The following is a 21,475-nucleotide window of genomic DNA, read 5'->3' as shown; positions in this document are numbered from 1 at the left end:
CTTTAACCTGAAAGGTGGCTTTGAAGTGGTATCAGCTAGGTATGTTTAAAACGTTCTCTTTATCGATTCTTTTCTTTTGGAGGGTATAAAGGAAGCAGGTGGATTTGAATGTTTCTGGGGTTGATTGATTACTTGCATTTGTCAAGAAGACACACTGTCATTACGATTGTTTTATGAATTAATTTCAATGAGTTGTGGAGGCTTTTCTGTTAAATTTTGCAATGCCAGGTCTTAGAGATGAAGAAGTGCTTGATTCTTTTTTTTTTTTTTTTTTTTTTTTTTTGCCTTCCCTGGGTTCCTCCAGATCACAATAATGCAGGTAGGGTGTCAAGAGGGAGAACGAGCCCAGAGATGGAGCAAGGCATTTTGCGTTCTGCTTTAAAGCAGAAATTGACATTTTCATGCATTCTCACTTTCTCCCTGCTTTTCACATTCTCTCTAAATAAAAACAGAGACTATAAATAAATACCACACATTTGTTTTTAGAGAATAGTGTGATAAAGAGTTATTTAAAACAACGTAGGCTTTCCTGATAGTAACAGCTTCGCAAGCAATTTTTCCTGGTATTGGTTCTGTTCTTCCCACAGCCACTTACTCCAGGTTTCTATGCCAATGACTGAAATCAAAGGCTTTTCAGAACGTGTGTGTTCTGGAATACTAAGTAATTTTTTTTGTTGTTACTGCTAAGAGGTGAACTTTGTTTTAGCCGGTAGGCTGTGTTGAAAGCACAGGAGGTATTTTTGTTAGTTGGTCTTAATACTTGCCAGATAAAACTGTGTCTTTGACCCTGTGCTCATAATAGGGTGTTTCTTTTGGATTAGGGACATATATTTTTAAGCTGCTTCTAATACTTTTCCATACCAGCTCACAGGAGTATTTTCTTTTGTCTTCAAAGGAAGTTACTTTCACTTTCAACCCTTGTCAGGAAACTCGGGAAGCCAGAGGCGTTCGGCTCTTGGCTCTTGTAGATATGTTGATTGTCCTGTCTTTGCCTCCTTTCTTTTAATCACCAAAGTTCATCCCTCCTGACTCCAGGCATCAGTGTTGCCTTCCATCTGTAATGTATCAGTACCTGTGTTACCTCATTTGTGCTTCTCAATGATCCTGTGAGGTAATGTGCATTATTTTCCCAGCTTACAGATGAGAAAACTGAGGCTCAGAGAGTTTAGGAGCCAAAGTGAGGCTTTCCAGCTCTTGAGCCCAGGTTCTGTGGGTTACATCACATGTTTCCTTATTCCATGGGCAGAGAGTTAACTTGTGAACCCCGTTAATAAGCTGCTTCAAGATAGACAAAAATCACCTTACCCTAACAGGCTTTGGAGTCCTAAGATGCCAGTTTGGTAGTAAGGGCTCCTGTGGACTCCAAGGGTTGGTGGGGAGTGGGTGTGCCTAGTAGTCATATGTGGCACTGTTCACGAAGGTGGCCTCTTCTCTTGTACCCTGAGCTATAGATCTGGTCCCCCTCTGGCCTTCAGTGACCACCTGACTCCTAAGAAACCCCCAGGTCCCCCAAGTTAGGCTCAGCAGGATAAAGAAGATGGATTCTATTATTGTGTTAAAATACGAAGGCTAGAGGTCTGGGGCATGGTTTGGTAATTGTTGGTTCTATGTTCTTTTTCAAAAGTGACTTATGTAGACTTATTAGTCAACGTATGATTGAGATAAGAGTATTTTATTTTATACCATTATACTCTACCTGATTTAAAAAAGATGAAAAGAGGATTGAAAGTAATTTGTATAAATCAAAGCAGATGAAAAAAAGACGGTCGGCAGGCAAGTGATAATGGGTGTGTGTTCATGATAAGAAATTCTGTCTTGGTCATAGAAATGAAGTAAGGCAGAAGGATTATTTACTTTCTTCTCTAAGTTACAATTATACATAGGATTTTAAAAGTAGAGAGACTAAAAATGTTTACATATTTTCACTTGGATCTATCCAGTGTTCAGTATAAAGATACATGGACATAAATTGTAAAAAATAGTTGTTAGTAACTTCCATTCTCTTTCATCCTCTCCAGGTGTAAAAGACTGCATTTACTTCTTGTGGGTGTAAGGAAAGCTTAATGACAGAAATTACTCTTCAAACCTTGTACTGCTTAGAAAGCTAGGTCAGAATTAGCCTTTTTCTCTCAGAGGCTCCTTTTTTCTCCCTGTAAACTTTTAGGGCTATATCTCAGATTTAAGTTTTAGAGATTAAAGTTTCTAGTCAGTTGAAGTGGCAGCCCAGTATATAACAAAGTCAGGTTAATTATTAGATTTTTTTCCTTTCACTTATTTTTTTTTTTGAATTGTGGTAAAATACACATAACATAAAATTTACCCTCTTAACCAGACTTAGGTGTACAGTTCAGTGACATTAAGTACATTCACATTGTCCCATGGTACATCCACGGAACTCCTTTCATCTTCCTTTCTTTCATTTTTAATAGAAAGCAATTCACGATAGAAATCATTTTCTGGCCATTCATTGAGAAGTACTCTAGAGATGCCTCCTGTCTTGGACTGGCCTTCCCTGGCAACACAGAAAAGGGGTTAGATCAGACACAAAGGATTTCTATCACTAAGGCTGTGAAGCTTTTCTGTCACTTCCTCAAGTGGGGCCTTGGCCTTTTGGTTAATGGCAAAAAGAACCTTGTGAATTGAGTGAAACATTACAGTAAGCAGCTTCCTCAAGAAAAAGTGCTCTGGTCTCTGTGATAACCCAACTCCTGGAGGTTCAGAACTTTCAGGTTAGAATGTAGTTGCCAGTTTGAGGGTCATAGCTCCCCTTCCCTCCCCTCTCCTTGCTTTCTATTTCCTCCCCATTGCCCCACTCTTATAGCCCCTGCTGCCACCCCAGAGTACACACCCAAATACCCCAACCCAAAGGCTTAATCACTGCTCCTGAATTTTGAAACTTTTGCAGAGTGGTCTTCTAATAGTTGAAATCTTAAAAACCCTCTGATGTTCTATGAATCTGTTACTGAACTCAAGTTCATGTGCCTGAGGCACAGTGAGGCCAAACAAACCGAAACATTAGAGTTTGGAGCAGAGAAAGGTTTATTACAGGGCCAAGCAAGGAGAACAGGTGGGTGGCTCGTGCTCAGAAAAAACACTTGAATTCTCTGATGGTTTTCTGGGAGAAGTTTTTCAAGGCAAAATTTGGGGTGAGGCCAGCAGGGTGGTGATTTTCTTCTGACTGGTTGGTGGGGAGGTCACAGGGCGGTTCTCCAGGAATCTTGGGCTCAGCCTGAAGTTACCATCCTCCACCTGGGTGGAGCCATAGTTCCTGAGCAGAACTCAAAGATATTGTTGTGTATAGTCCTGGAGGAGGAACCAGGACCTGGCTTTAACTGCTGCACTATTGTTTCTTGACTGCTCCTCCCTTGTTTCTGCGTTCCCTCCCCTCCCTGGTTAGCAACTGTTTGAATCTGCCCTTTGGAACTCGGGGAAGGTCTAGGAGGCTGAATGAAGCCCATTTCCTACAAACAAGAAACAGGGGGGCATGGAAAGGATTTGTACCCTGGAGGGCCCCACAGGGTCCTGTTGGGTTTCAGTGCCCATATCTTGTCCATTCTGAATCTCCTGAAGAAGGGAAGTTCTACTGTCCCACTGACCCACTGAGTCTTTTCTGTCATTGCCTTGTTCTGCTACTTAACAGGATTGATGCTGCTTATAGCCCTCTGTCTCAAGTGTGGACTCAAGCGGTTTCACTTGTGAAAACTCAGTGAATGAATACCTTTTGAAAACTAGTGGGTTTTAGAGTTTTAGTAAGTGACACGTATCCTCACTTTAGAGACAGGAGAAAGTTGTAAGAATGCAAGTATTTGGTTCAAGGTCCTACGGAAATGAGAGAGAGACAGACCTGTGAAAGCCTAGTTGATAATTAACCTGAGCAAACAGAACTTGGAACTGAAAAGAGACAAATAATGGTAATAATGTTGCCACTTTATATTTGAACAGCCCAGTATTGTTTTCGTAGCACTTCATTTTGTTTTTTGCCTCCTGCTTGGGTTTAGTGCAACTAGAAGAAGAAAATTCTAGGTGGAATCACAGAAAATTTGAGTGTTAATTATAGTTAAATGTAATGAACAGTTCGATCCCAAAAGCTGCTGAACTGAGTCCTTTTCATTTAAAAGACTTTTCTCATCTCAGGTTTTTCAAACAAAGAAAACAATGACCAAACTTTTAGTCCATTTCCTTTCATTCCCATGGCTCTCCTGTAATTTGTCAGACTCGAATGATACACAGAGAACCTCAGGCTGAGATTTAATTTTGTGTGTTTGCCGAAGTACCCAGTGGCCTAGTTTCCAGCAGATAAACGTCTCTGAAAAAAAAAATCAGGCTTTAGAGACATGGGAAGAAATCACTATTGGCTTACACTGGCTGACCAGCAGCAGGTGATAAATGTAGACCCTGGGCACAGATGTGGGTGCAGTCACTAACTCATTTACATAATTATTTGGACACCCACCAAAGAAGTCCTAAGTTTCTGTGACGTTCCTCTAATCTGTAGATTAAAAAAAATACTTTTCTGATGTCCAAATGTTGGGAAGATTGTGCTAAGAATCTGATGGCTCCTGGTCCGCCTTCCCTCCCACTGAAAGCCCTCATCACATCTCTCCCATCATGCTCGCTGGAGCCATCACTGAGGTCACTCCATCCAGTAGAGGGGCAGGACTGCATCTACTTGGTCACTGGGATATACAAAGTGAACGCTCTCAGTTAACAGCCTGTCTGGCAAGAAGCTCTGCTTTGCCCTTGACCCTCTCAACCTGCTCTGATGTACTTTCTCTCTATACTGCTATCTTCCAAGGGGCAGAGGCCCAGACCCAAGACTCAGCACAGAGCACTTGCAGTTTTAACTAGATGTACAAGTGGTTTCCCTTTATTTCTCCTATTTGACTCAGTGTTGTGGGATGCTGTCCCCTTTTGTGCAGGAGAGGTATGCATGCGAATATATTCCCATCTGTAGCATTTGGAAAATAAATATTCTGGTAATTGTAGGTCTTCTTTGTAGCCTGTGTTTTCCTGTGTTCTCTCAGGGCCCTACCAGTGCCAGCCAGAATACGAAGAAAGCATGCCTAAGGGAATATTTTCCAAGCAATATTAATCCCCACAGTGCTTTGCAAAATAGGTGATTTGTTGCTTAGATAAATTTTGGAAGTGCTCCATATTCTATCTTTGAGAGCCAAGATGTCCATTAGCAAATTAGGAGTCTTATGAGGACAGGCAGTTAAAAAAAAAGTTGTTTAACTGTAAGTCAGGATTCCCCAGATTTATGACCATGGACTTTGTTTTCATATTATATCCATAAAGATCAGCATGAGAAATGCTAACATAGGAAATGTTTTTAGGGATTTAGGTTCCCTAAGAAAGTGAGTCTCCCATCTTTCTCTTCCCTTCAGCACCTTATACTAAGTCAGTTCTAGTAAATTTGATGGTAAGATTGATTGTGGCTATTTTAGACAGGGTATGCATTTGGAATTGATAATTAAAAATCAGTGCAAAATTGACATTCACTAGAAGGTCTTGTCTGAGGTGGAAAAAGAGGGAGTCACTTGTGTGGAAAGAGACTGGACACTTTCTGGGGCCTGGGAGAGCTAGATGTGATAGGAGATGGGCTTTAAGAAAGCAAGAATTCCACTCCCCCCTTTATTCCTTCATTTAACAAACATTTCTTAGAACCTTGCTATTTACAAGGCAGTGTAGGAGATATAAACACGTGTGAGGTATAGTCCTTCTTCTCAGGTGCATTGAGACTAGTCCGGAAGGTAAGACATGTACTTAATTCAGTCTAATACATCGTGGAAAATGGAAAAGTGCCAAAAGCAATGAACAAAGTGCTCTAGTCTGTCAGGGCAAGCTGAAGTGCTTTCCAGCCTAGGCAGCGGGGTGAGATCTTTGTGTCCATGTGTCTCTCAGATCAGTGTTCACTCATGCCTACAGCCTCCGGGCCGAGAAGCACATCCTAATAGACTCTCAATGGAGGCCCCAGCTCAGTGGCACTGCGGGTCCAATCTTTCTGACAGGGAGACTGAGGCACAGAGGAAGGGGCCAGGGGAGTCTGAATCAAAAGCATGGAGACATGAACTCTGGTTCTGTCTCTGCCAGCTACCAGATGGATTTAAACAAATTTGATATGCACACACATACGCACACACACACATACACAGACGTACCTCGGAGATATTGTGGGTTCGGTTCTAGACCACTGCCATAAAGCGAGTATCACAATAAAGAGAATCACACGAGTTTGTTTCCCAGTGCACATAAAAGTTATGGTTACACTATGTTGTAGTCTTAAATGTGCAAGAGCATTATGTCTTAAAAAAAACAACGTATATACCTTAATTTAGAAATACTTTTTTTTGCCTAAAATGCTAACTATCATCTGACAACCCAGGTTTGCCACAAACCTTCTGTTTGTGAAAAAAAAAAAAACACAGTATCTGTGATGTGCAGTAAAGTGAAGCACAATAAAACAAGGTCTGCATATATGTTAGAAATTTAATTACACATGTAATGTGGACCTCTGAATATCTTCAGAGACATAGTGAACTTGCTAAATTTATCAAAAGCAGCCCAGATTTATTACCTTACAATGCATCTCACTTACGATCACAAGATTTTTACCTTAGAGCAGTGAAAAGCAAGAGAAATCAGACATGGAATCCAGGCATCATAAAACCAAAGATATAAGGAAGGAGACTAAAACGACTAAATGATTTTTTAAGAAAAAAGTTTAAGAGGAAATAAATCTTAATGAAGTAAATGGACAACCATAACAGAAATCATCATTTCCTTTAGTATTTTTTAAGTTTAATAAAAATAAGGATTGAAAAGAAATGGTTTATGAGATTAGGTATTTTAAAATTATTTTTACTTCATTCATATAATTTGACAACATGCATAGCTAAATTAATTAGAAATTTTACACAAACACTGTAATGGGATAATACCCAAGCTTTAGTGAACATTAGAATTACCCAAGATTTGTTAAAAATATAGATAGCCTGGCCACACCGCCTGATTTAGTAGGTCTAATGGCGGGATCCCTATACACTACACCCTGAGTCATTCCGAGGCAACTCTGCTACAAATCCAGGAATCTTGCAAATGGAAAGTGTTGGGTTCCAGAAAAGTTGATGATATTCACTCACATTTGTGTATTACTCTACAGCAAGGTTTCTCAACCCAGGCACTACTGACTTTTAGAACTGAATAATTCTTTGTTGTCAGGGGCTGTCCTGCACATTGTGGGATATCTACCAGCAGCCCCCACCCAGTTGTGACATCCAAAACTGTCTCCAGACACGGCTAAATATAACCTGTAGAGCAAAATCACTCTTGGATGAGAACCCCTACTCTACAGAAACCAAAGCCCCTTCAGTCTGTCTAGAGATAGTGATACTGATGTTTCTAGATCAAATCTGTTAACAGTACCTTTCCCTAAAAACTCTAGGTCCCCAAAGAAAAAGTTCTTAAAAGGGTCTGTCCACCTATCCTCTAATGTCTCAGCTATTCCACTCATGTATTAGACACATTAGACACCAATATCAACATATATAGACTTTGGTATAAGGCATATTTTCCTCCAAACTCTCTATAGGAGTTTGTATCGCTCAAAATATCCGAGGGATCTCAATATAGCACTTTACTAGCCTCCAGATGTAGAACCTGAAGACCCCTGGTGCATTTTGAGTCTCTATGTTTTGATAAGAGCATACCAATTTTGGTAACAAATCTTAAAGTTAAGATACTAATAATAAGCATATAAATGAGAATTGATAGAGTCTAGGCAGCCAATATGATGGATTCAGAGCAAAATGAAGTGAATTGCTAGTTTTCATCTTTGTGTCATTTAAGACAGCAGTGTGTTTTTAGTCTTCGAACTGGCACCTTCAGATCCACTCTCCATTCTTCTCCACCCTACTCTCTACCCAGGGAAGTTGACCTGGGTAGATGGAAGCAACAGGCTCACATGTTCAGTGGCTTTGGGTTGGTTTTGGACATGGAGCACTGGTAGTAGTGTAAGGTTGGAATGTCTATTCTCTTGCCTCTGTCCATGTAATGTACCACCGTCTACCTATGTCCCTCAACTGAAGGTCACTGGGTAGCCCTTTCCCCATAACTTTTTTTGTCTACAGGTTTAATAACCTTATCTCCTGTCTTGCCTCCTCTCCCCTTGAGGCCTAGATGTAGCAGCCCCATTGTTAGTGGTTCTGGAGTCCTGCACTGTCATTTGTGGTCCTCCTGTACCTTGCCTATATTTTTGAAAGTGGTCCCTTTATTAAATAGCTCTTAGATTACCAATTTGAATGTGCCATCTATTTCTTGCTAGAATCCTAACTGATACGGTAATTAGTACCAGAGTAGTCCCAGAAAACCCAGGAATTCTGTGATTGGGTTGCTCACCTATTTGAGGAACACAAGGACAACTTCCTTTCTAGGAGGAAATGGGGCATGGGCAAGGCATGGTATATGGTTGCTTTATAATGTCATAAATTATCATTGTCAATGACGTAGGTTGAAGTATATGGGTAGGGCAAAGCATTGGAAAATCAAGGAGCTTTGACATTTGATTGCTATGGCAAAAATAGTCATTATAAGGATTATTGAATCGCTTGATGTCTACTGATGGTCCTAGGGAGCATAAACAGAGAAAAAGAGAAATTGAAAATTGTGACTATCCCATTAAGAACACTGGTAGTAGTGTAAGGTTGGAATGTCTACACTCTTCCCTCCCGGAAAATCAGAGTGCCTCCGTGGCAGCTTGAATGGGTCAAGGAATAGAAATGGTTGAGGATTCAAACCAAGGACCTGAGTGTAAAGGTTGCAGAGTTGGAATACCAATTAAATGTTCTCCCCTGCTAGGTTTCTTACGCTAAATCAGAGGCAATGGAACAGAAACTTGAAACCTGGAATTTAGGACATTTGAGTAGGTACAAATAAGACTGAGAACTTTGAGTCCCTAAATCCCCCCTTTAGAAGACAGAACCAGCCATTTCCTGCATACAAGCCTTTCATTGTCTGTACCTGGGGTAGTTACCTCCCAAGATAAGGCTGATTCGCTCACAGAATCTACTTGTACCACTCCTCACCATCTTCAGACTCATGGGAATTAGATCCCAACATAAGTTAGATGGAGATGGGTAAGACCTGGTTCAAAGTACAGGCCAGCTGCTAGAAAGAGTCACAAAGGACAGTCGACTTCTTTGGATTTCAGAAGCAATGGGACCATACCAAGGCCCACTGCTCCAATACATTTGCCTATTAATTCATAAAGCTACCAGTTTTGAATGAGGCTTAGAGTAAGAAGAGTATACAGCAGGTTATGGTTCCAGTGTAAGCTGCTTTGCCATTTGGCCCTGATGATCCAGGAGAGTCAGTGATATTGGAAATATGGCAGACTGAGATGGTGTCTGCAGCTTTTGGTAACTTCAAGTAGGAGAATTGGAGCAGCAACCTCTTAGGATTTGAGTGAAGCCATGCATGTCCTTTTCTACTGACAATCACTCTTCATTTGGAAAGCAGTTCCTGACCTGTAGCTGTGTCCTGGTAGGAACTGAATAACTGACCATGGAACACCAAGTGGTCATAGATTCAAACCACACATCATGAATGGAGGTAATATCTGCTTCGCCAAAGTATCGAATTAGACATGCATGGCATTATGAAATTGATGAGCCCAGACCTGAGCAGGTCCAGCAGGCAAAAATAAACTGCATGAACAAGAGATAGTTCAGGCTCCAAAGATAACTGCTTCTACTGCTTTGGTTCCTGTCCCTCAACTCATACATACAACTCAAGGACAGTACCCTCTAAGTAGTTAGTGGGAGAGGATGAAAACACAGGCCTGGTTTACAGAAGGATATATACCTTCTGCAGTTGTCAACTGGAAGTGGATGGCTACTGCATTTCAGTACCCCTCCGTGGGACCCCCACAGACAGTGATGAAGGCATATCGTCCCAGAGACAGTACTTCAGGCAGCACATCTAGCTGTCCTTGTCGTGCAGAAGGAAAGATGGATTGCTGTCTTGTTTTGTCCCCAAAACAGACTTGAGAATGTTGATTGTGCCCCCAAAGTAGACCTGACATCACTTCCCAAATAAACTACCTCCAGGGAAGGGAATAAATGCTAATAAAGGGTATATTAATGAGTTGTCACAGCTGTGGGCAACTGAAGCTCAATTACTCTGAGTTTTCCCTGAGAAACTGTGTGGAATGTGCCAAAGAATCGCCCTCCAAGAACAGAGAAGCTGAGATAATTTATCCATGTCCCTTATTGGCTGGAGTTGCCCCTGGGTCCCCTGTGAATGCTGACCATTGGGCATCTGCTGCAGAGAAGCTTTAATAATCAGGTACAAGTTGATCCATCCTTTGGATTATCAGCCTATATCAGTCAAGGTTCAGTGAGATAAGCAAAACTGCTAAAGGATTTATTATAAGGATTTGGCCTTACTAATTGTGGGAGTTGTTGTAAGGCTCTTGTCTTTGCATCTGATGCTGGAGCTTGAAGTGCAGGCAGTCAGGAAGGGAAGATAGATGTAAGATGGGGGAAAGCAAGAACAAGCTGGAACCCACAAGCATGAGCTGGAGCCCATGTCAGTCATTGTTGCCTCTGATCTTGACACTGTGAGTGTCTTGCAGAAGCCAGGACCCTTCATCACAGAGCTAAATACATACACCTGGCCTAGGAGTTGAAGCGGCTAGAGGATTCCAGAGGGTGGAGGTAGTTGCAGGCCCAGCCCCTATCTTGTGTAATGAGAATCAGCAACAATGTGTGTGAACTACAAAATGAGTGCTGCTTCACTTTTACTCTCTAAATTTCCCTTAAGAATTCCTCTTGTGAAGTGCCCTAACAAGAAATACATAGGAAAGAAAACTCTGGGAAATCTAGTTCAGCCTGAACAAGTTGACACAGTACAGAGCCATCACACCATCTCTTTCCACTAGCACTTGCTCAGTGGGCCCACATACAAAGTGGCCATGGCACCAAGGATGGAGACAATGTATGGGCTCAACAATCTGACCTTCCACTCACCAAGCCTGATTTGACTTAGGCTGTCATTAGTCATGAGGGAAATGCAAGTCCAAACCACAATGGGAGACCACTTTGCATCCACCAGGATGACTATACTCAAAAAGACAGACAATAGCGAGTGTTAGCAAGGATGTGGAGATACTGGAACCCTCATATGTTGCAGGTGGGAATGTAAAATGGTGACAGCTGCTTTGAAAAATAGTTTGGCAGTTCTTCAAAATGGGGTGGGAGAGAATGGAGAGTGACTTTTTTTATACATTTGATTTTTTAATTTTATTTTTTGGGGGGAGAGGTAGTTAGGTTTGTTTGTTTGTTTGTTTGTTTGTTTGTTTGTTTATTTATTTATTTTTGGGGGCGGTACTGGGGATTGAACCCAGGACTTTGTGTATGCTATGCATGAGCTGTACCACTTGAGCTATACCACTTGAGCTATACCCTCCACCCTGAGAGTGACTATTAATGAGTGAAGAGTTTCTTCTCGGGGTAATGAAAATGTTCGAAAATTAGCTGTAGTGATGGTTTCACAACTCTGTAAATATACCAGAAAGCATTGAATTGTACACTTCAAATGGATGGATTATAGAATATGTGAATGATGTCTTATTAAAGCTGTTAAGGAAAAGCAGCCACTCATCCTCACAGTATAATATTTTCATCTTTTTTTTCTAACTGCCTATTTCTCCTGAGTTAATGGCATTTGTGAAAGAGGAAAAATATTTTTTTCAATGCCCTGTCCTTCATCTGTACTTACCCAAGAGCCTCCTGAAGAACTCATATTGTTTCTATCTTAATTACTTTGTTTGTAACTTCTGTACATAACTAGAGTCCCTGGGAAAGATGATGTAATTATTCATTTGAAACCTTTCATTCTTGTTTTTATGGCATCGTTTATACCTGAGTTTAATGGTTCTTTTTCCAGAGGAGAGGGGGGACCGAGAATAAGATGAAATACCAGGTCATGAACTTGAATGTGCTGCCAGCTCTTGAAGTTGTATGAGAGGTAGAGGGAGCAGAGGCATGAAAAATGCAAAGCATGACACTGTGCAAATATAATAATAACAAATCCAGATGATGGATGAGTTCCCCAGGGAAATGGGTGGGCAGCGGAAGGCTGAAGATCGGACCCTGTGGGAGTCAGTAGGTGAGAGAAGGGAGGGTCTTTCAAAGAACAGAGGAACTAGGTGGACACTTGGGAGAACCAATACATTAAGATAGGATAGATGTCTCCACGTTGATTATGATAGCTTTTTCTAAGTAGAGTAGCAGTACGTATAATGCTTGGCACATGGAAAGAAGAAGAAAATGATTTTTTTAAATTACTAATACGACACGATCCTATTTAATGGATCTCTTTTTAGATAATTTCTTTATTTAAAGCACTATTATGAACTATAGAAAATAAACCACCAAAAGATTTCTTTTAGAGGCCTGTTACAAAACAATGGGACTAGAAGGGTGCCAAGGAATTCGTATGGGTTGGGCAGACATATTTCTAAATCAATCCAGAACATATCTGTTTATTTTCAAGATGATTAAAGAAAAATGTTTGGCAGCTTTCCTCGATGGCTTATGATACTCTTTAATAAACACTCATTTCCTTTTGTTTAACTAAAATATAAAAGTACAGGGAGGTGAAAGTCTCCAACATCCCAAACAGTAAGTGCTACTTGCTGGCTTATCTTATAGGACCAACAATAAGGAATGATGTGGGCGCTGTAAACTGTCCTCTCCGATTTCCAAGCTTTATATAAATGGACTCATACTCTGTGTATTTTTTGACTTGCTTTCTTCACCAACACATTTTAAAAATACATCCATGTTGATTGGTGGTGTTCATGGTTTATTTGTTTCCACTGCTTCAGAATGGACACTAGGGTGTGTTTTAGTCTGTTTATATAAGGCTCAGAAATAGGAAGAACAAAACAATGTGTGTTTAGGTATGTATACGTGGGTGATGGAAGAAAAGGAAAGGAATGGTAAACACGAAATTCATTAGTGGCTCCCTCTCGTGCAAAGGGAGGAGCGGGACATGCTCGGGGAGAAGCACATGGCATACTTCTAAATTTATGATGATATCACCCTTCTCAACCTGGATAGTGTGCACATGGTTGTTCATTTCTATTATTCCTCTTTGAACTTTACATATATTTTTTATCATAAATGATATATTTCATAACAAAATTTTAATAAAATAAACTAGCTTGTTCAGTAACATCAGTGTGTTGAGAACACCCTCTCCCTGCCCTAATTGGGCAGGCATCCAAGGAAATTTAAAAATTAAAAAATATATATAAATTAAAAAAGAAAACTGTCCTCTCCTGGCGATAATTTCCCTTTATTATGAACACTGGTAGATGGAGGATGTGGTTTCTCAATTCTTAAGTATTCTGGGCCCAATTCCAGGGACATTGTGTTCTACTCAACATCAACAACTTCTGTGTCAAACACGCTCTCCTTTAGAGATTAAAGGCCAGTTTGGAAGGGTAGGAAGGTTTCACAGTATAGGCACAAAATGAACTTGACCTTTACTCCAGATTTATTTTTATTTTTATTTTCAAAGAGCAACAGCCATTTAGAAGTATTCCCAGAGATCCTGCCTCACACCCTTAGGTCATAAAAGTATTTCTTGCTGAGAAGTGGTTCCGGATTGAGAAGGAGCTGACACTTTTGTGAGAAAACTATAGAATCACATTTAAGAGACTGAAAAGGTCCGCTGGCAAGCACTTCTCAGTCAGCCAAGAACCAGCTCCAGGCCCTCCCACTGCCCTGCTTTAGGATTCACACGTTGAGTTGTCTAGTTGAGATACAGGCCATGGAGGAAATAAGCCTTCTGGGGGCTTGTGGGAATGGAGGAGATAGGTGCCTGTTCCCACATATATGCATTTCTTTAGCAAATTTAGATTTTCTGTGCAATAAGAGCAGAGAATCCCCAAACTGCTAAGAGTGAAACTAATGAAATCCCTTTATTCCTGGGTGCCTCTGTCAACAGGATAAAAATTTAGGTCATGGTGGGCCTTTGTGATTGTCTTTTAAAATATTCCATGGTTCCCACTCCTAGAAAAGATTGCCAGGCTAGACACGTCTCTCTCCCTGAACTCGTCACCTCTCCTGCCAGTTCTGTGTGTTTATCAAGACTCAGACCATGGCGTCTTTAGGACGTTGTGTGAAATCATACTCTGGTTGGCATCATCCTATAAAGAACTTCGTTAGGAATCTGGGACGTATTTTGTTGAATTATATTTATAATATTTCATGTCCCCAGATCATTGGGCATATTTAAGTTTTTTTAAATAAATTTTTTCAAAGAAAAGAACAGTTTTGTATGAGACTATTACTTGAGTATAAGTGCATCCTACAGAGGAAAATGGAGATTTTTTTTTTCCTGATTTCAATTAAGGGAAGGATTATAACAAGAGCCAGCTGTTCTGAAGGCTGCCTGTGAGCTATTACTTGACCCCAGTCTCTCTCCTCTTGATAGCTTATTTTTGTGTCCATAGCAATTTCTCTTAGAACATGCTTCAGCATTTTCCAAAGTTGACCCTATTTCCTCAGCAATCATCATACATACCCCAGAGCTTCTTAGTCTCCGTGTTTATTCCTTAGAAACATAGAAGATGTGTGGAAGATTTAGAAGTTTCACATTTCAAAATTCTCTTTTAGTTGGGAAGTTTAAGATGTCTCTAGAATGAAACTATCTCAACACTCCCTCAACCGTATAGGAGGCCTGAAAGCTTAATGTTTATGAACAAAGGCTTCAGGAACAGGAAATTTCTGGTCTGCTGTTTTCTGGCTCATACCCTTAGGCTTTAGTTTCCTTGTTTATAAAATGGGAATATTAATAGTCTTGCCTCCACAGGGTTGGGGGGAGCATTACATGAGCTAATGCATATGAAGAGTTTAGGCCAGTGCCAGCATGGAAAGAGATATTAATAAATGTTAGTAACAATGGTGGTGATGGTGGTGGTGATGATAAAGGATTTGGAGTCTCAGAAAGTTGTATTGCAGCATTACAACATAGCCATTTCAGGTAAGAAATCAGATCACATAATCTGCCAAGGTTATTTGAATTTGCTACTATGGAAGGGAAAATTACTTCATTGTCACTTAATCGCTGCCATATATTCTTTCTCAGTTGGAGTTTGTAAGTGTGCGCACATGAATGCAAATGCTATGTCTTGTGTCCCTGCCTTGATGGTCAGGAGTTTTGCTTTAGCCCTTTAAAAAAAATCAACACAGCTCTTGAATATCATTCAGTGCACACAGTAGGCTTTCTACAAATCTTGAGTAGTTTCTCTTCGATAAAATCAAAATCTCATGCAAAATTGTATTAACAGACAGTGTTTTGACCTTATGGAGATTTACAAGATGTTTTAAAGAAAAAGGAATTAAATCAGGAAATAAGACCTTAGAAGCTAATCTAGAGCCACTCTCTTTTCCTCAGGATTTCCCTCCCCTTACAGTAGCACAGTGCCTGTCACACCATTGAAATGAAGTAAATAGTGGCTAGTAATTAGCTGTCTTTGTTAGAGGTCTTAGTACCAAGCAATAGAAACCAACTCGGCTAATAAGAGGGGATTTACTGAAAGGATATCAGAGGGCCCACAAAATCAGTGGGAGGATAAAAGGGCCTCACTTGAGAATGGGCAAAGATCAGAGGAACTCTGGCAGTGTAGGGGCAGGAACCACCACCATGGTCTTTATAGCAGGAAGCATCTGCTTGGTGTGCTACCACGGCGAAGGAGATCCCAGAGTCAACTTTCTTCTGTCCTTGGGTGACCCATTCCAGGGTCAGAGTGTGTGATTGGCTAAACTCATATCACAGGCTCACAGCCTGGCCGAGGGTGGTGGATGGGCTCTAACCCATTGCCTTCTGTAATGGGAGATGGTACCCAGGACACATATCCACAGAGGAGAAGCCACTGTTTCCCCTAGAAGAAACCAAAGTGCCCCTAGGAAAGGGGAACGGATGCTAGAAAACCAAAAATGGCTAATGCCTACTCTTCCAAGTTTCTAATATTTTGATTCTTGACTTTGGGCATGATCTGTAGTCTAGCCAGTCTTTATTTAGCTTGTGTGAACCTTAATACATAGTTTGAGATATTCCACTTTGTTATTCCAGTCCTGTATGTAGTCCAAAGACAGTCTTCCATGTCATCATCCTGCTCTCATCTTAGTGGGAACATCCTTCCAAAGAGATTAGATAGGAAGTCAAGAGCTAAGAATATTGTAGCATCAACATTAGATACTGGGATGAGCTACCTTTATTTATTTATTTATTCTCTATAAGTAGAAATATATTCAAGGCTATTATTTCCTATAAGTTAAAAATGACTAATATGACACCCTGCAAATTTTGCTAATCTAATTGAAATTTGGGGCCTCTATAGGTAAAATATATTTACTGTCCATCCAAGGTGATGCTTTTGACACAGTGGAGGATCCTGTTTCTTTGAAACTGGTTTTGGACTTTTAGAATGTCATCCTAATTTGAGGTATTGTCCTTTGCTTTTATGTTATAGGGGAGAACTTATCCATTTCGGGGTGCCTTCCCTCCAGTATGGAATCCCATTGCATATCTGGATTACAACAATCTGTGGCGGACAATGGATAATATGGGAAAGGAGGTAAAGTGTGTGTGCAACTTGCACACGACCTGTTACTGAAATGTCAATCGCAAATGGTTAGTATCCTTCCACAGTGCGGGGAACATCGCTCTGGACATTGGTGCATATCATTTCTAATGCCCCCAACAACTCTGCCAGGTTGCTAGTATTTCTACTTTACGAAGGAAGAAAATCAGTGCCAAGGGGTTACATAATTTCCCCAACACCACACAATAAAGGAACCAGGATTCAAACCCACATGTCTCTGATACTAATGTGTGTGCCTGTGTGTTTTCAACTCTATGCCACTGGGAATTTATGTGACATATTTTTTGCCGGATATCCTACTTATAGTTATCTTATGCATATGTAAAGGATATGATAGTAAAGGAGAGAAGGATTTGTTTCCCCAAAGTTTTTCTTTTTACTTAGTATCAGGCTTTGTAACATCACTCTCTCAAACTTAAGTTGAGGACTTAAAATGGCTATTAGCTTTCAATAATAAATACAATGGCAAGCATCATAATTACATATTAATTTACACATATGTGTATTGTTATTATTTTGTTTTTTTCAGAATTATATTTTTTAACATTTTTTAATTGAGTTATAGTCGTTTTACAATGTTGTGTCAAATTCCAGTGTAGAGCACAATTTTTCAGTTATACATGAACATATATATATTCATTGTCACATTTTTTTTCACTGTGAGCTACCATAAGATCTTGTATATATTTCCCTGTGCTATACAGTATAATCTTTTTTATCTATTCTACATTTTGAAATCCCATTCTGTTCCTTCCCACTCCCCGCCCGCTTGGCAACCACAAGTTTGTATTCTATGTCTGAGTCTGTTTCTGTTTTGTATTTATGTTTTGTTTTTTTTAGATTCCACATATGAGCGATCTCATATGGTATTTTTCTTTCTCTTTCTGGCTTACTTCACTTAGAATGACATTCTCCAGGAGCATCCATGTTGCTGCAAATGGCGTTATGTTGTTGGTTTTTATGGCTGAATGGTATTCCATTGTATAAATACAGTATCACATCTTCTTTATCCAGTCATCTGTTGATGGACATTTAGGCTGTTTCTATGTCTTGGCTATTGTAAATAGTGCTGCTATGAACATTGGGGTGCAAGTGTCTTTTTGAAGTAGGGTACCTTCTGGGTATGTACCCAGAAGCGGGATTCCTGGGTCATACGGTAAGTCTATTCCTAGTCTTTTGAGCAATCTCCATACTGTTTTCCACAGTGGCAGCACCAAACTGCATTCCCACCAGCAGTGTAGGAGGGTTCATACTAATTTACACATATGTGTATTATTATTATTATTATTATTATTATTATTATTATTATTATTATTATTATTTTGGCAGCAGCATTAAGGCATAGAATCCAAAGAGCTATCCATCCCAACTCTACCACTATCTGTACATAGGATTCTATGCCAATCACACATTCCAACATAGACAGAGAAACCAGTTTTCAGAGTTCTCCTGAGGACATCTTGTCAGGGAAGTGGGCAGTAACCATCATACCTGAATATGGGCCCTTCTCATCTCTGCAGATCCCAGCTGATGCCCCATGGGAGGCTCCACATGCGGAGGAATGGGATAAGATGACCATGAAAGATCTTATTGATAAAATCTGCTGGACAAAGTAATCTTGACTGTTTAAAATGTATTTTTTATCTTCCCTTCAGATCTGCCCTATCCTATCTTGAACTGCAATGTTTTTCTTAATAAGTTATAGGAAAAAAGTTAAGAGGAAACTTATTGACCTTTCCATCAGTAGCAACTCTGAGGGCACTTTAGACACTAAAAGCAGAAGTGAACATAAAATGAATCTAAAACGTAAGAAGAAAAGTAGGTGAATGAAGTTGAACATTTTTTAATGAAAAGGTTGTGTGATTTGCAAGAAAGATGGGTGGGGTGTGTAGATGGTATCTGCCAAAAATGAGCCATTTGATGGGGGAGGAAGGAAGATTGGATGGTGTGAGGCGATGGTATCTTCAGGAATTAGCCACAGTGGATGGGGAGTCAGGAAGGTGGATAGGTGAGATGGTATTTTCCAGGAATGAGCTACAGTGCACGAGAGGGGACACAAAGGATATATGGTGTGGTGGGATGGTAACTTCCAGGAGTGAGCCATAAACCATGGATCAGGTGTGTGGGGTTGGTATGTTCAGGAGTAAACCATATGTATGTGGGGGACAGGAATAGTGGATGGTGTGGCCGAATGGTATCTTCCTGGAATGAGCCACTATTGACAGGGGAAACAGGAAAGGTGACGGTGTGGGAGGATAGTATGTGCCAGGAATGAGCCATAGTGCACAGGTAGAGACAGGAAGCATGGGTGATGTGGTGGAATGGTGTCTTCCAGGATAAGCCACAGTGGATGAGGGGAGGTGGGGAGGATGTGTGATGTGGGGATAGTATCTTTAAGAAATGTGCCAGTTGATGGAGGATATAAGAGTAGTGTAGTGAAATGATGGGGAGTGAGTCACAGTGGATGGGGAGAGAGAGGAAAGAGGGATGGTATGTGTATAAGTTATCTTCTAAGAATGAGTCAGTTGATGGAGAAGACAGGAAGAGTGGATGATGTGGAGAGATGGTATCTTCCAAGAATAAGTCAATTGATGGGGAAACAGGATGAGTATGGTATGAGGGGTGGTATCTTCCAGGAATGAGCCACAATGGATGGGGATAGATGGGGAATGGTAATGATGGAATGATATCTTCCAGGAAAGAGTCACAGTACAAAAGAGAGACAGGAAGGATGGATCATGATGTTATGTTTTAGGTATGGGCCATAGTAGATGAAGGAGAGGGTGGAAGTTGTGAAGGGATGATATCTTCCAAGAATGAGCCACAGTGCATGAAAGGTGTATGGTGTGGGGGGATGGTATGTTCAAGGGTTAACTCATAGCTGATGATGGGGGACATGAAGAGTGTATGGTATCTACCAGGAACCAGCCACTGTGGATGAGGGAGACAGGAAAGATAGATAGTTGTTCTAGAGTCAGACAGAGTCGATGGGGTGGGAGAGATAGGGTGCCTGGTGTGCAGAAATGGTATATTCCAGGAATGAGCCACAGTGGATGGGGGAAATAGGAATGATGGATGATGTAGGGGGATTTATGTTCCTGGAATGAGATGCAGTTAATAGGGGCAGACAGCAAGGATGGGTGGTGTGAAGGGATGTTATCTTCCAGTAATGAGTCAGTTTTGGGAACAGACTAGAAGTTTGAATGGAATCTTCTAGCAATAAAGGAGAGTGACTGGTAGGGAGGGGCCAACAGGAAAGATGGATGGTTTGAGAGGAGGATATCTTCTAGGAATGAGCTACAGAGACTATAGGGGGAGACAGGAAAGGTGGATGATGTGGGTGCAAGGTATCTTCTAGGAATGAGACAAGTGTTTGGGGGAGACAGGAATGATGCATGGTGTGAGAGATATTATCTTCCATGAATGAGCCGTAGTGGATGGTGGTGTATGGGAAAATGGATGGTGTCGGAGGATGATATCTTCCAGGGATGAACCACAGTGTGTAGGGGGAGACAGTGAGGATGGATGTTTTCCTGGATTGATATCTACCTGGAATGAACCACAGTGCCCTGGGGGAGACAGGATATGTGTGGTGGGATGGTATCCTTAAGCAATGAACCACAGTAGATCAGGGGATGCAAGAAGAGTAAATGGTGTGAGGAGATGGTATATTTCAGGATTAAACCATAGTGGATGGTAGGTGACAGGAAGGATGGATGTTGTGGGAGGATGGTATTTACCAGGAATGTCCCACTGTGGTTGTGGGAGACAGGAAGATGGATGGTGTGGGAGGAGAGTATGTTCCAGGAGTTAGCCATAGTCGATGGGGAGGAGACAAAAAGGATGGATGGTGTGGGAATACGGTGTCTTCCACATATGAGCCATTGTGAATGGGAAAGACAGGAAGAGTGGATGCTGTAAGGGAATGGTATCATCCAGGAATGAGCCATAGTGACTGGGGAGGGGGTGGAGAGGAAGGGTGGATGATGTAGGGGCATGGTATTTTCCAGACAGGAGTGATAGATGATATGAGATGCCATCTTCCAGGAATGAGTCACAGTGGATGGTGGTAGATAGGGGAAAATGGATGTTGTGGGAATATGGTATCTTCCAGGTATGAACCATTGTGGATGGGGGAAAGCAGAAAAATGAACTGTGGCAGGAGGTGGTATCTAGCAGGAATACTGCAGTTGATGGGGGATATAGGAATAGTAAATATAATAAGGAATGATATCTCCCAGGAATGAGCCAAATGAGTATCTTCCACCCTGCTTATCTCCCCTCACAGTCACTGTAGCTCATTCCTGGATGATACCGTTTCCTCATACTCTTTCTGTCTCCCCACCTTCCCCCCCCCCCATGCACTACATACCATCCTCCAACATCTTCTATCTTTCCACCTATCTTGTCTCCTCCCCATCACTGTGGCTCATTCCTGGAAGATACCCCTCACCACATCCTCCAGGAATAAGCCACAGTGGATGGGGGAAATAGGAAGGATGGGTGTTATGGTGGGATGATATTTTCTAGGAATGGGGAAGACAGAAAGGATGGATGATGTGAGGGAATGGTATGTGCCAGGAATGAGCCATAGTATGTAGGGGAGACAGGAAGAGTGATGATGTGAGGAGATGGTGTGGCCCAGGAATGAACCATAGTAAAAAGTGGGGAGATGAAGGTTTGATTGTATGTTAAGATGATATCTTCTGAGGATGAGCCACTTGTTGGGAGAGACAGAAATAGTGGATGGTATGAGGATATGGTATCTTCCAGGAATTAGCCACAGTGGGTAGGGGA

General features: G+C 41.1%; 1 protein-coding gene across 1 annotated transcript in view; it reads left to right on the top strand.

The window, feature by feature from the left end:
• LOC105085263 (amine oxidase [flavin-containing] A) overlaps nucleotides 1–21,475 on the top strand; it is a 71,327-nt gene that overhangs the window by 30,017 nt on the left and 19,835 nt on the right. Inside the window, exons 4-5 of the mRNA XM_010975502.3 lie at nucleotides 16,547–16,651; nucleotides 18,199–18,290. Of these exons, the coding sequence (XP_010973804.2) occupies nucleotides 16,547–16,651; nucleotides 18,199–18,290 (197 nt within the window). The remainder of the gene's footprint in view (nucleotides 1–16,546; nucleotides 16,652–18,198; nucleotides 18,291–21,475) is intronic.

Source organism: Camelus dromedarius, chromosome X (genome assembly GCF_036321535.1).
Source record: "Camelus dromedarius isolate mCamDro1 chromosome X, mCamDro1.pat, whole genome shotgun sequence".
Taxonomy (NCBI): Eukaryota; Metazoa; Chordata; class Mammalia; order Artiodactyla; family Camelidae; genus Camelus; species Camelus dromedarius.
The sequence above is the reverse complement of the archived record's forward strand: the minus strand, read 5'-3'. Positions and strand labels throughout refer to the sequence as shown.